Source organism: Lutzomyia longipalpis, chromosome 4, assembly GCF_024334085.1.
Source record: "Lutzomyia longipalpis isolate SR_M1_2022 chromosome 4, ASM2433408v1".
Taxonomy (NCBI): Eukaryota; Metazoa; Arthropoda; class Insecta; order Diptera; family Psychodidae; genus Lutzomyia; species Lutzomyia longipalpis.
The window spans coordinates 7,364,369-7,376,577 of record NC_074710.1 but is presented as its reverse complement, the minus strand read 5'-3'; the positions used below and the strand labels follow the sequence as shown (position 1 = coordinate 7,376,577).

The 12,209-nt window shown below is 32.9% G+C and overlaps 3 protein-coding genes and 1 non-coding gene across 5 annotated transcripts in view; all 4 read left to right on the top strand.

Moving 5' to 3' along the window:
* The window catches only part of LOC129795977 (prostaglandin reductase 1-like), a 211,683-nt gene that overhangs the window by 14,322 nt on the left and 185,152 nt on the right, over nt 1-12,209 (top strand). The window lies entirely within an intron of this gene.
* LOC129795967 (uncharacterized) overlaps nt 1-12,209 on the top strand; it is a 50,733-nt gene that overhangs the window by 24,567 nt on the left and 13,957 nt on the right. Inside the window, exon 1 of one of the 2 annotated variants that reach the window (XM_055837554.1) lies at nt 9,663-10,414. The exons of the other annotated variant lie outside the window; for it this stretch is intronic. Coding sequence (XP_055693529.1) covers nt 10,118-10,414 — 297 coding nt within the window. The 5' untranslated portion in view covers nt 9,663-10,117. Of the gene's footprint in view, nt 1-9,662; nt 10,415-12,209 lie in introns of those variants that run through there. 2 annotated transcript variants of the gene reach the window in all.
* On the top strand, nt 2,895-4,742 carry LOC129795971 (probable cytochrome P450 28a5). The gene is made up of 3 exons (XM_055837563.1): nt 2,895-3,133; nt 3,197-3,443; nt 3,511-4,742. The coding sequence occupies exons 1-3, from the start codon at nt 2,946-2,948 to the stop codon at nt 4,585-4,587; spliced, it is 1,512 nt and encodes a 503-aa protein (XP_055693538.1). The 5' UTR covers nt 2,895-2,945; the 3' UTR covers nt 4,588-4,742.
* On the top strand, nt 6,908-6,980 carry Trnak-cuu (transfer RNA lysine (anticodon CUU)). The gene has a single exon. It is a non-coding gene; the product is annotated as a tRNA-Lys (tRNA).

Here is a 12,209-nt window from a genome sequence, read left to right as displayed (position 1 = left end):
GGACTCATTGGAGAATAAAGATGAATAATCTCCTTTGAAAATGGATATAATTCCATTAGAAATATAAATCTCTTAATTCCATAGAACAATATAGAAAAACAATCTTTAGCACTTTGAGAACATTTTGATGACGCTTTAGTGCAATTGATGGCGCGATATCTTCCTGTTCCTTCTCACAAAATAATCCGATTAACACGGCGTAGTGTCATTTAATGGTGAAAAATGGGACATTAAGTAAGATAGAGGGAATTTTAATTAAAGATCAATTCCTGTCGCACCACAAATCTGGCGGCTTTAGCACTTGATAACTCGTTGTGGTTGTCTATGCAAATTAATTGCACTCAACAGCACTGAATGATTTTCAAATGCAATTGATAACACCCCGTACATACATATAATACATTTTATAAGTAGACTGGATCTTGCGGAGGATCACTTTCTTATGCTCCTGTCACAATCGATCACATTCTTTTTCTTTTCACTTACTCGTCGTGGGTCTCTCTCTCCATCGAAATTGCGTCTCTTTTATTGAATACTCATGTAATTATGCAAATGAATAAGGCGAGATTAATCGGTGTTTATTTTCCATTGCACTTCTTCCCTTTGGGTAGACACTGGGAAAAAATTATGAAATGAATTTTATTAAACGTAATCGTTGTTGTTTAAAAAAAAAATTCTAAACATTCATTAATTAAAATAAAAATTAGACAGAAAATGAATAATTTTTTATGTTTAAAAAAAGTTTTAAGTTATGTATCAATTTTTCTGAGTATTGAAGAAGAAAAAAGCTCCTCACGTACACTTTTCGATATATATTTCAAGTTATCAACGTCATATTGAGGTGATGAAAAATGATAAAATATTTATGTGTTAAAATTATTTAATCAATGGGCTTTATGTAAATCAACGCAGACGCCACCTTTTCATGTTTAAAAAAATTCCATCATAAATTCCCCAATACTCCGTCAATGTGATTCTCTGACACAGATTGTGATCGTCAATTTTCGTGGATGAGCTTTTATTGGATGATTTCGCATTTAAAGTGATTCATTATTGTTGCGATTAAGTGTTATAACAATTATTTTAATTTTTAATTTTTGCTTTCCATCTCTCGTGGGTCTTGTATCGGATTGCGTGCTTTTGGTGCCTTTTTCCTCATCTTGTGTTTGATCTTTGTGTGCTTTTATTTTGCTGTGTCTTTCTAGCTCATATGGCGCATATATTTCGTGCGCAGATTCGTTTTTCGCACTCGCAATTAACATTAATGAATATTTCACTCAGGAGCAACCTCCGATGTAAGATCATGGTTGAGATTTTGCATATGCGAGAAGGTCAAGGGATACCATTTCGTGATGACTTTTTTGCTTTTGCAAGAAAGTCTCTGTGAAGGCTGTTTTTTCTCATTGCATTAAAGGTACAAGGATATCATTTCTTCTTGACAATATTTAATGTCCAATAGAAAGTTAAGTTAAGTCTATCTAATTAAATGTTTATCAATGTTTTAGTGACTTCTTTGGAAATCTCAGCATTGATTTATTCCAATTTAAAGATAAAGACTTTTTTTTAAGTCTAATTTTATTTTTTCGGATTTATTTTATCTAAAGCAATTTTTTTCTAAATTTGAAGATATATTAAACAAAAACGGACCGATTTTTGGCGCATACGTTTTTTGTAATGTGGGGACCCTAATTCGTGCTCATCCCAAGTTTGGGCTCGATCTGACGACTTTGCATTTTAGAGTGTACACAGAAGCTGTGCTTCTTTGAAGAAAGAATCACAGCTAATATGGCATTTTATATGATTTCAAGCAGTAATCTGCTAAAAACGAAAAAGTCAGGAAGATAGTAAACTAATTTTGATAAATTTTCCTATGGAAAAGTACATAATAAAGTTTATAAAGCATCCGTAAAATCAATAAGAATCTTTAATGATTCTTCAATTAATTTTAAATTTTTACTGTCCCAAGTTCTTAGAAGAAAATCTTCGATAAAAAGCATAAAAGAGAGAATTATTGGTCATCCTGGTTGTCCGATAAATTCATCTTTTTATTCTACACATTTTGGCATAGATAAACCTAGAACATTCATCATATGGAGACTCCACGACATTTTTATGTAAAAGCCTCCCACACTAATTCACCGAAATAATACAAACACAATAACAATCTATACATATGTACACATACTGCTACAGATATACACCGAAAATATAATTATAGAACATGCCCTAAAATATTGGCGCAATTTTTAGAATAATAAATTAATATCTTTTGAAGATTTCTTAAAAATCAATTGAAAGGACAAAAAATTCAAAATTGTGACGTTATTCCTTGAATTTTTAGGCAAATTATTGCAGACTTTTCTCTACTGATCCTAGAAGAAAATGGGAAGTCTTTTCTGTGATTGTTTCCTTCAATTAGAAATTTTTCTACACAAAAACAAATAAACTTCTTCAATTCCTCGTTTATTATTTTTGCTACCTTTCGGAGCTATATTTCTCCTTCCTCAGGCCTGCAATTACATTATGGACATTTTTTTTAATTTACATAATTTTAAAACATTTTGAAATATGTTTTAAACAGTTAATATAAAGAAAATTCTAATAATTTTATATAAATCTAGTCAAGGCATATTTACCTACATTTTTGTTTTTTTTTTTTGTTTCATTTTCGCGTTTTGATTCCCCGACATTGAAAATTGACCGAAGTTCAATATTAGGTTATTAAATTCATAAATTATATTCTTTCTTAAAACATTTCCTTACAAAATGAGAAAATTTTTAATATTCTCTGAAACACTATTTTCTGCATTGTTCTGTCTCCTATCGCAGTCTTGCGTAGAAATGTATTTCTATTAGGAAAAAAAGCCGTCTAATGTATGATAGAGCTCAGTTCTAGAGTGTGCTCTTCCCGCAACATTACACACTGTTCAGTTATCTCCCAAAACATGATACAAATAATTTTATACGGTGTTGGAGCTCTAATTATTGCTGGATACATTTATATAACATGGAACTACGACTATTGGAAGAAAAGGAACATTCCAGGACCTTCAGCGCGTTTCTTCTTTGGAAATTTACCAAATTCTATTACGCAAAAGCGAAGTGTTACATATGACATTGATGATCTGTATAAGTGTGTATACCAACAGAGAATTCTCTTTGAATTTTCACAGTATTATCTTGAATAAATTTTCAGGGAATTTAAGGATCGTCATGGAATAATCGGGTACTACAATATGAGATCACCTGTGCTAATGATTCTCCAGCCAGATATTGCAAAAGATGTCCTTGTGAAGCATTTCAAGGCATTTGCAAAAAATGAATTTGCAGATATGTTCAACAAGGACGTTGATCCGATTTTTGGGAGGAATCCCTTCATGTTGAAGGGGAATGAGTGGAAGGAGAAAAGAGCAGAAATTACGCCGGCTTTTACAGTGGCACGGGTAAGTTTGCCTATAACCGAATTCTCACCCAAATTTTATCAAGAAATTCCTCTGGGTTTTGTATTAGATAAAAACCATGTACCCGATAGTGGAGGACGTATGCTCAAATATGCAGAAATACCTCGAAAGGGAAATTGATAGGAAACCAACTGATGGATTTGATGCAAAAGAACTTGCTGCTAAATTTACAACAGACGTTGTTTCAAGTTGTATCTTTGGACTCGATGCTGGATCATTTACCGGAGGTGATGCTACAATTAGAAAAATGGGAACGAAGATATTTTCACCAGACTGGAAATCTCTGCTTTACTTCTTTGCTACACAATTCTTCCCGTTTATAATGAAATTTTACAAAATGCCAATTGTCCCGAAGGATGTTGAAATATTCTTCGTTAACCTCATGAAGGATGCCATTGCTCTTCGAGGAAAAACTGCCATTAATCGTTTTGACTACCTGCACTACCTCATTGAGTTGAAGGAGAAGAACAACCTAAAGGAGCTCGATATGGTGGCTCATGCAATAACATTCTTCCTTGATGGCTTTGAGACGTCTAGCGTTGTCCTTTCATTCACCTTGTATGAACTTGCGAAATGCGAGCGAGTTCAGGAGAAGCTGCGACGTGAAATTCGCAATACTCTGGAAAAGCACGGAAAGATCACGCATGATATTGTATTGGAAATGCCATACCTCGATCAGGTACTAAATGAAAGCCTCCGTCTCTATCCACCAGCTCCATTTTTGGGTAAAGTCTGCACCGAAAGGATTGAGCTGAGAGTCAAGGAGGGAGAATGCCGAATCATCGAAGAGGGGGATGACGTTAAAATTCCAATCTTCAGCTACCACCGTGATGGTGAATTTTTTGAGGAACCAGAAAAATTCCACCCAGAGCGCTTTGATCCTGAACACGGTGGTACCAAAGCTTTTCGTGATAGGGGTGTCTTCGTACCATTTGGCGATGGACCGAGAATTTGTTTGGGGATGCGATTTGCACAGACACAAGTAAAAGCAGCCCTTGTATCTTTGGTGAATAATTTTGAATTGAGTGTTAATGCAAAAACACAAGAACCCATTATTTTGGATCCAAAGCAATTTTTTGTGCATGCTCTGGGTGGATTATGGCTTAATTTCAAAAAGATTCCGTGAATGTCTTATTTTAAATAAGTCTTCAATGTTTTGTAAAATTGTATTGTGACCTGAGGAAAGAGGTAAACCTCTCCGAAATGTCACGTATTTGAAAATAGAGAGAAAATAAACTTTAAATATTTCATGTTTAAAATACTTTTAAACAAATCAAAGAATAGGTACATATTATTTAGTCTCGTCACCCAAAAAAAAACATTTTTAACGTATTTTAAATAAAAAAATAAATAAATAAAACTGATTATATGCTGTTAAGCCTCGTAAATAGTGATGAAAATATTCATCCACAGAGAGAAGATCAATATTTTGACAATTAATTGGAAATCGAATGAAATATTGTGCAATATTTATTTATTTAATCTCCACATTAATTCACTGACCGAGAGAAAAAAATGTATATCTTTATGTATTATCTTTATGAAAAAACGTCCACTTTGTCGGCACGCATCACACCCGCACTGTCAAGCTTCAAGATGTTTTTTTCTTCTTCTTCAATTTGGGTATATTTTAATCGTTATTTATAGATACTTGAACAATGGGCCATCAGAGGAAGATTACCAATACTAAAATTGGTATAATCTTGTACAAATTACCATTTTAAATGTTGCTTTCTTTCAATAAACATCCATTTGGTTTATTGGGAAATGACAAATATTTCACTCAAAGTGTTCCAGACACATTATATTTATCTTTACGCTGTTTGTTTACCTTTTGATATATTTTTTCTTAAGATTTTTTTAACAGCTAAAAAGTTAATTTAATTCAAAAGAAATCCAATTTTCATGTTAATTATTTGAAAATAAATTTTGAAGAAATTTATTTAAAATGCTGACGTCATTAAACGCCGATGAAACATCAGCTGAAATGTTTCAAGTATTGAAAACTACTGGAAAATACCCTAGAGAAGTCATTGTATGCACTTTGCGTTATCTTAAGCCCAAATCATCAATAAAAAAAAAAGACTTTCAGCCTAAAACATAAAAATAACCAGAGCATACATATAGTATGTTTGAGACACCTTGCATTGTGGACATTCTTGTGGAATGTTATTTAACTGTTAAGCATTTTTTTGGTGATTATTTAAGCTCATAGAGACATTAGCGCCTACATTTTAGTTGTTTGTTCATCTCTCCCTCTACTGAAACAGAAGTATCATATGACACAGCTATTAAATTAAAATGTGATAAATTATTGTGAGAAAGAGATGAAAATTCACCGTATGTTTTGCATAAATTCTCTTAAACATAAAACTATGTAACTTTTCCATATATAATACATAAATATAGGTATAGATTTATCTGTTTCAATTTCCAATATCAAACCTCTTTTTTCCTCTTTTTTTTTTTTGTTTTTTCTTCGTTTCCCCAATATAGCATCTCGCTCGATGACGCCCTCAGTGGTTATGCTGAGAGGAAAGAAAATAAATATTGATGTGAAATTGCAAGATAAAGAGCGTTTTATAATCATCACACTATTGGCTAATTGATCGCGTGCTTTTTCTTGACAGTTTTTCTTTCTTTCTTTCTTAATCTTATTTTTAATAATATAAAAATCCGCAGATGATTGCATGTCTTTCCTTCCCATACCACACCACTTATCTTTTTTCTTCTTCTTTATAATCATTACAAGAACATAATCACATACACCTCGTAAGCAAAAGTAATTTTTGTATTTGAATGGACATAAAAACACAAGTCGGATAAATTATTTCCGTTTATTGAAAATGGTTTGCAATTAACGTGCTGGAATCGCCACATTTCTTTAACACTAAAATATAAATCAAGATATAAATTGTGCGAAAAAAATAAACTCAATTTCCTTTCAGACATTACCTACTGTAATATAATTTAATGGGAGAAATATCCCGGCGAATAATACCTAAAAGAAAATAATCACTAAACATAAATGTACATATTTGGTACCTTTAGCTATATACATATGTATGTTTGTTTGGATTGACCCATTTCTGCATCTTTCTTTCTCAATCTTCTTGAATAATATCCCGATATAATTGCAACAACTTATGCAACAAATAATCTTGTCATGCGATGACAATTTTTTGTAGAGAAATTTATGGATCGTTTGGAGCGATAAAAGTAGAGAAAAATGGAGTCATTCACTAAATTAGCCATCCACATGCTTCGGTCTGAAGATGAGTAGCAAGCACTATGTTGATGATTTCAGAAATCAAACGTTTTTCTCTTTAATTACGAAATAATAAAAAAAAATGTTTAATACGAATTCAAGTCGTTTCGTTACTTTTTTTTTGAGTATGAATAATTTCAAATCTAGTGCAATTGAAATAAAATAAAAAATTCGCACAGCCCGGCTAGCTCAGTCGGTAGAGCATGAGACTCTTAATCTCAGGGTCGTGGGTTCGAGCCCCACGTTGGGCGAAAAAGTTTTTTTTTCCTAAAAGTTCATAGATTTGCTTGGTGTGCAAACGTCTTTAAACTTTAAATGTTTTTTTTTAAACAAAATTATGGACTTAGAAATCCGAGAAAATTTCCTTCCCAATGAAAATGAAAGAAACCCAATTTTTTATAGTCCAGCCGGGTAAACTATTTTGCAGGAATTGACTATTTCTTACACGTCAGGTCCATTGCGTAGAATACAACATTAAAGTTAAAATTACATCTTCAAATTGCAACCCTACGAATTTTAAACGCTACAATCTTTACTCTATTCTATTCCATCGTCCAGCCGGGTAAACCTTTTTGACACTTTTCTATATTTATTTACACACAGCGTATAATAATAACATTTCGTGAATTATACCGGTTCTCAACATATTAAATGATTTAAACATCGTTTAACACACTTCAAGAACGAAATTCTCTTCATATCCCTCGTAATGTTTTCTTTTTTCGTAATTGATAATTAAAACGTTCAACCAGTTTCAATGAGAGTACTCATTTTATTGGTATTTTGCACGAAATTCCCGCTAAAATTTATGAATGGCACAAAAACTCGCGCGCTTTCTTCATTTCCCTTTATATATCCGATTTGTTTTGCGATTTTTTTTCCTTACTATACATGAGCTTTAAGTCTCGGAATTTTTCGATCTTTTCATCTCAAGTCTCTCTCGCTACACCGTGTACGGCATGTTAAAAAAACACGACAGACACACAAATATTTACAATTACAAGATAAATTATGGAAGGTTTTCAAACTGATTTAAGGGCGTTCCAGTTAAGTGAAAAACTTTCGCTACATCACTTCAGTTTCATTTTAATGCATAAAATAGCAAAAATAATTTATGTCGGATTTTTTTTGCAGAAGTTTGTTGACAAATTTCAAATTAAAAAAAAAATAAGGAGAAAATGATCTCTTGGTGATCTCAAGTGATCTTCATTCATTCACGTGATATATGATCGCAAGCAATCAAGCGTGTGTAGATCTTTATTTTTTCTCTCACGCACGATCACATGACAAAGAATTCACAAAAGTTTATTACTTTCTATGCTGCTGTGTCGTCTAGTCGCCAGGTTTCTTCTTCATCGTGCAGATAGCCATCGCCCCATTGCTTCTCACAACTCACCGGGTGGGAGATGTAATACCCCAAGATCATTAAAAGTCTCCATCTCACTCTCACCGGTACATTGTATATATCTAGAAAATGTACAATGTATATAGCAATATAACCATCCAGACACCACATTGGCAATCACTGTGAAACTTTGCAGACCATTTCTCAATCGAAATTCTCATTGTTGACACAACAACATTGTCATTTTTCATTTAATAAATGCGCGTTGAATAACAATTGGATTTCCGATAGTGAGGAGTTCTTCTCACTCTGGAAAAAAAATTCCCGCCAAATACCGGATAGTGAGTAAGAGGGAGACGTAAGAAAACACCTCAATGCAATTTCGCAAGTACTCTATAATACCTTCTTTAGACTCACATGAGCCACAAAGTAAATTGCGAATCATTTTACTGTGCTATTTCCCTCTTTCAATTAAAAGTGAAATATTACTTTTTTTTTACTTTATATAGTTGCTTCTTTTCAATGAAATTCTTTAAGGTATACGTGGTGTGATGTCTCAGCGATCACCCATCAAATGCTATTAACCCTTTTTGTCACACAACTGAAGCATTAGGCATTGTCTTTTCTTATGGCTCTTTGGAAGTGTCTTAAAAGGGCTTAAAAGTGATTGTTTGGTTCTGAAAGTCTTGAATGATTTTTTTTAAAAATTATTCTGGATAAATAAGGGAGAACGGGGCAAATAAAGTCACTTAAGAGTTTGGAAAAAGCTCAAAATTTCACATTTCCCAAACAAATAAAGCAAAGTTTTGTACTCTACAATTCTTTCTCATATTATTTTGTTCTATCTATCTAGGAAATAGAATATTTTGAGTCTTTTCCATACCCCTAAGAGACTCTTTTATCCCACTCTTCACTATGACTTATTAACCTTTTCATAAATTCATTCAAAATGTAATTCTAACGCTTCTAAAAAAATCTTTCTATAACATTTTAAACAATAAAATAGACAAGATCGATCGGACCACCCTAACAAAGAAATTCTAAATATTCCATTCCGTCAATTTAAATCAATTTCCTCTAAGAAATTTTCCAGCATTGTATTTCCAACATGATTTTCCACTCTATTTGCTATTCTTTACCGCGCGCGAGTCAAAGAAATTATTCAGTGATCGAGCGTAGATCACTTTCAATTAATTTCATACCACACACCAGATATTTTTTCCACACTATTTCGTACAACAAGAAGTCAACACTTTTTGTGTCGCTTGAAAAATGCTCTTGGATTTTTGTTGAAAATATTGGGGATCGTGCAAGACGATGGTAAAACGTGAAGATCGCGAAGCAGAGAAACTCAACAATCAATCGTTGATCCTTTTGCTGGTGTATGGGAGGCTATTTTTAAACCGCACAGAAATCTCCAATGTTTGCTTGTTCTCTTTTTTTTTCTTCATTTCATCTCTGTTAATTCACCATGATGGTGAATTGAGAAAAATTAAAAGAAAAAGACTTGATCCCCGCCGTGAATCAATCCCTACCTCCGGAGTCTTCGTCTGTGGCGCGCAAGAAAGCAAAACGTGCTCGCGACGTTACACCATCTCAGACTCTGGCCGTAATACCACTTCTTATATTATGTTTAGTTTCTCGATTGCTCTTCGACAGCATACACACATTGCTCTGCGATAAATATTGATCGAGCTTTAAGTTTGTCTCATCATCCATTTGTTCCTATTTTTGCGATTTATTGGATGCGCGCGCGATCTTTTCAGCTCTCCGTGGCACCGGATGGGTGAATGTGCGCCTCCAGATTGCAAATAGTGGTGGTCTCAACTAGCTCTTGCCGATGGTGTTTGCTGCCAACTCCGAAGGGGCCCCACTCAGTCCGTAGTAAACCATCGGTGTGCACGGTGGAGGTGCTTTTTGGGTGTTGTGTGTGCGCGCGCGATTTTCGCGAAGAATTCCCAAACAGTGGTGCTTTGAAACTCTCGCAAGTGATTGTGCGAAGGAAAATATTTGTTTGTTTTTTTTGCAAATTAAAGGATTAAAATGGTGAACAAACAGTACAACGTTCAAGCTGGTAAAGCGACAAAACCGAAAAATTACTCACCACCACCCAAAAGGGATTTAAGTGCTATTTCAACTGTGCCAAATCCACAATTAAATAATTTAGATCCCGACATTGAGCCACAAAATTTCTCAAATGCCTTCTTCAAGAACATCACCGAGGATTATTCTCAGTGTCCCGGTGAAGAATTAAATAAATGTGACGGTGTGAGTGTTAAGGATCTCTCAATTGGAGATATTGGAAGATTTCAATACATCCTTCAGATGGATAAAGAAATGGTGAGCAAAAAGGATCAATCGTGTTGAAGAAAATTTTAATTAAAGGACAAATATGCAAATTAACAATATATCCCACAAATCCTTGGATATTTCTTCTCTTCTGTGCAATACTTTGAGAAAAAAAATCCCCCCTTAAGACAATATTCCCATTTTTCTGCCAGAAAAATCATGTCGTGAGAATTTTTTAAACTTCATTCGCGCGTATTGATCGCGAAACAATAACAGAATTTTTAGTTTCTCTCCTCCCCCTTCTGCTGATTATATAGCCACCTTAACACTTTTGCATTTTATTCTCTATTTACCTCCGGTACAAATGGCCGGAAAATATATACAGAAGTATTGAGAAATCTCTTTTTTTTCTAAAGAGAAAACTTTAAAATAAAAATTTGCATAATTAGAACGTTTAAGTCAGGTGATTCTTTCGAAATTATTTCAAGAATTCCAGCATAAATTAGTAGTTTCATCTTTGGAGAAATTGGATAAAATTTGAATTTATATGGTTATTTTAAAGTTTAACGACCGCAGAGTTTATACAGCGACGTTTCGATAAATTTAAAATCAATAAAATCGGCAAAAATGACTAAACAATCAGAATATTCTTCTATGTTTAATTTAAAAAGACTAAAACACGATAATTAGCATAAAATTGACTTGTTTTTTTCGTATCTTCCTTCCTTCAGGATATCTTTAATAATTTTTCTCTCAGTGTTTTCTCATTTTCACCCAGCCTCACTGTTGTACCATTGAAAGAAGAATTTTCCATTGTAAATCATACGGCATAAAAAAAAATGTTAACAATCTCACAAGAGATATATTGAGAAGGGAGAAAAATTTGCTTTTCTTGCAAATGAAAACGAATTGGAAACTTTTTTTTTTCTTTTAAAAAACATTCACACGCAATTTAACGAGAGTTTCTCATTTAAACATCCATATAGTTCAGAATGAAGTAAAATTAATGTTACACAATTTCACTTGAAATTTTCAAGATTTTTTTTATAAACAATTTTTATTTATTGGTGACAACGCTCTTGGAATAAATCAATTGGCCCCTGAAGACAAATCAATAAAATGCGACTCGTGGGGTTATTTGTCAATCCAGCATTCGTGATATTGAAACATTACATCCAATTAGCTTTAATGTGCGTAATTTTGAAAGGAAGTCAACGGACATTTTTTATATTTCTCAATTTTAATATTTCACTTTCATCGCACAGCACTGGGGCAGTTGTTGAGGAATTTACGTAGAGAGAATTTCCAATGGAAGACGATTTTGGGAAGTGCAGCAATTGATTTTGTAGGAGTGTAAAAAAAATAGATTAGATTGTTTTTTTTTTTAAACTTCTTTCTTATGAATTGAAATTCAAAGACATTCTGATTTTTTTTGGGCAGAGAACTTGGAATTCTTTTCTTCTAAATTGAAAGTCAGAAATTGTCCCTTTCTGAATAGAGAACCAGAAATTTTTGAACTTTGAAACACTTCTAGAAAGAAATCTAGGAATTTTCTAACATATCTGACAATCAAACTAGAAATTCTCGGCTTTATAAACAGTTCTAGAAATCTTTTTATTCAGCAACTAAATTAGAACGTTTCTAAAACTAGAAAGAAAACCAGAAATTTAGATTTTTTTATTTGGCAATTAAATTAGAATATTTCCAAAATTAAAAGAAAAATAAAAATTCTCGGGCACTTAAATATGTATTTAAAAAAAACCTAGGAAAATTTTAATAATTTTGATAAAGAAAGTTGAAATTTTCCTGAATTTCCGCAAATTAAATTCTCTTTTTTCTTCAACTT

Coding starts and splice junctions, on each gene's coding strand:
- LOC129795971 (XM_055837563.1), top strand. CDS start 2,946: ATGATACAAATAATTTTATACGGTGTTGGAGCTCTAATTATTGCTGGA. Junction 3,134..3,196: donor GACATTGATGATCTGTATAA/GTGTGTATACCA, acceptor ATAAATTTTCAG/GGAATTTAAGGATCGTCATG. Junction 3,444..3,510: donor CGGCTTTTACAGTGGCACGG/GTAAGTTTGCCT, acceptor GTTTTGTATTAG/ATAAAAACCATGTACCCGAT.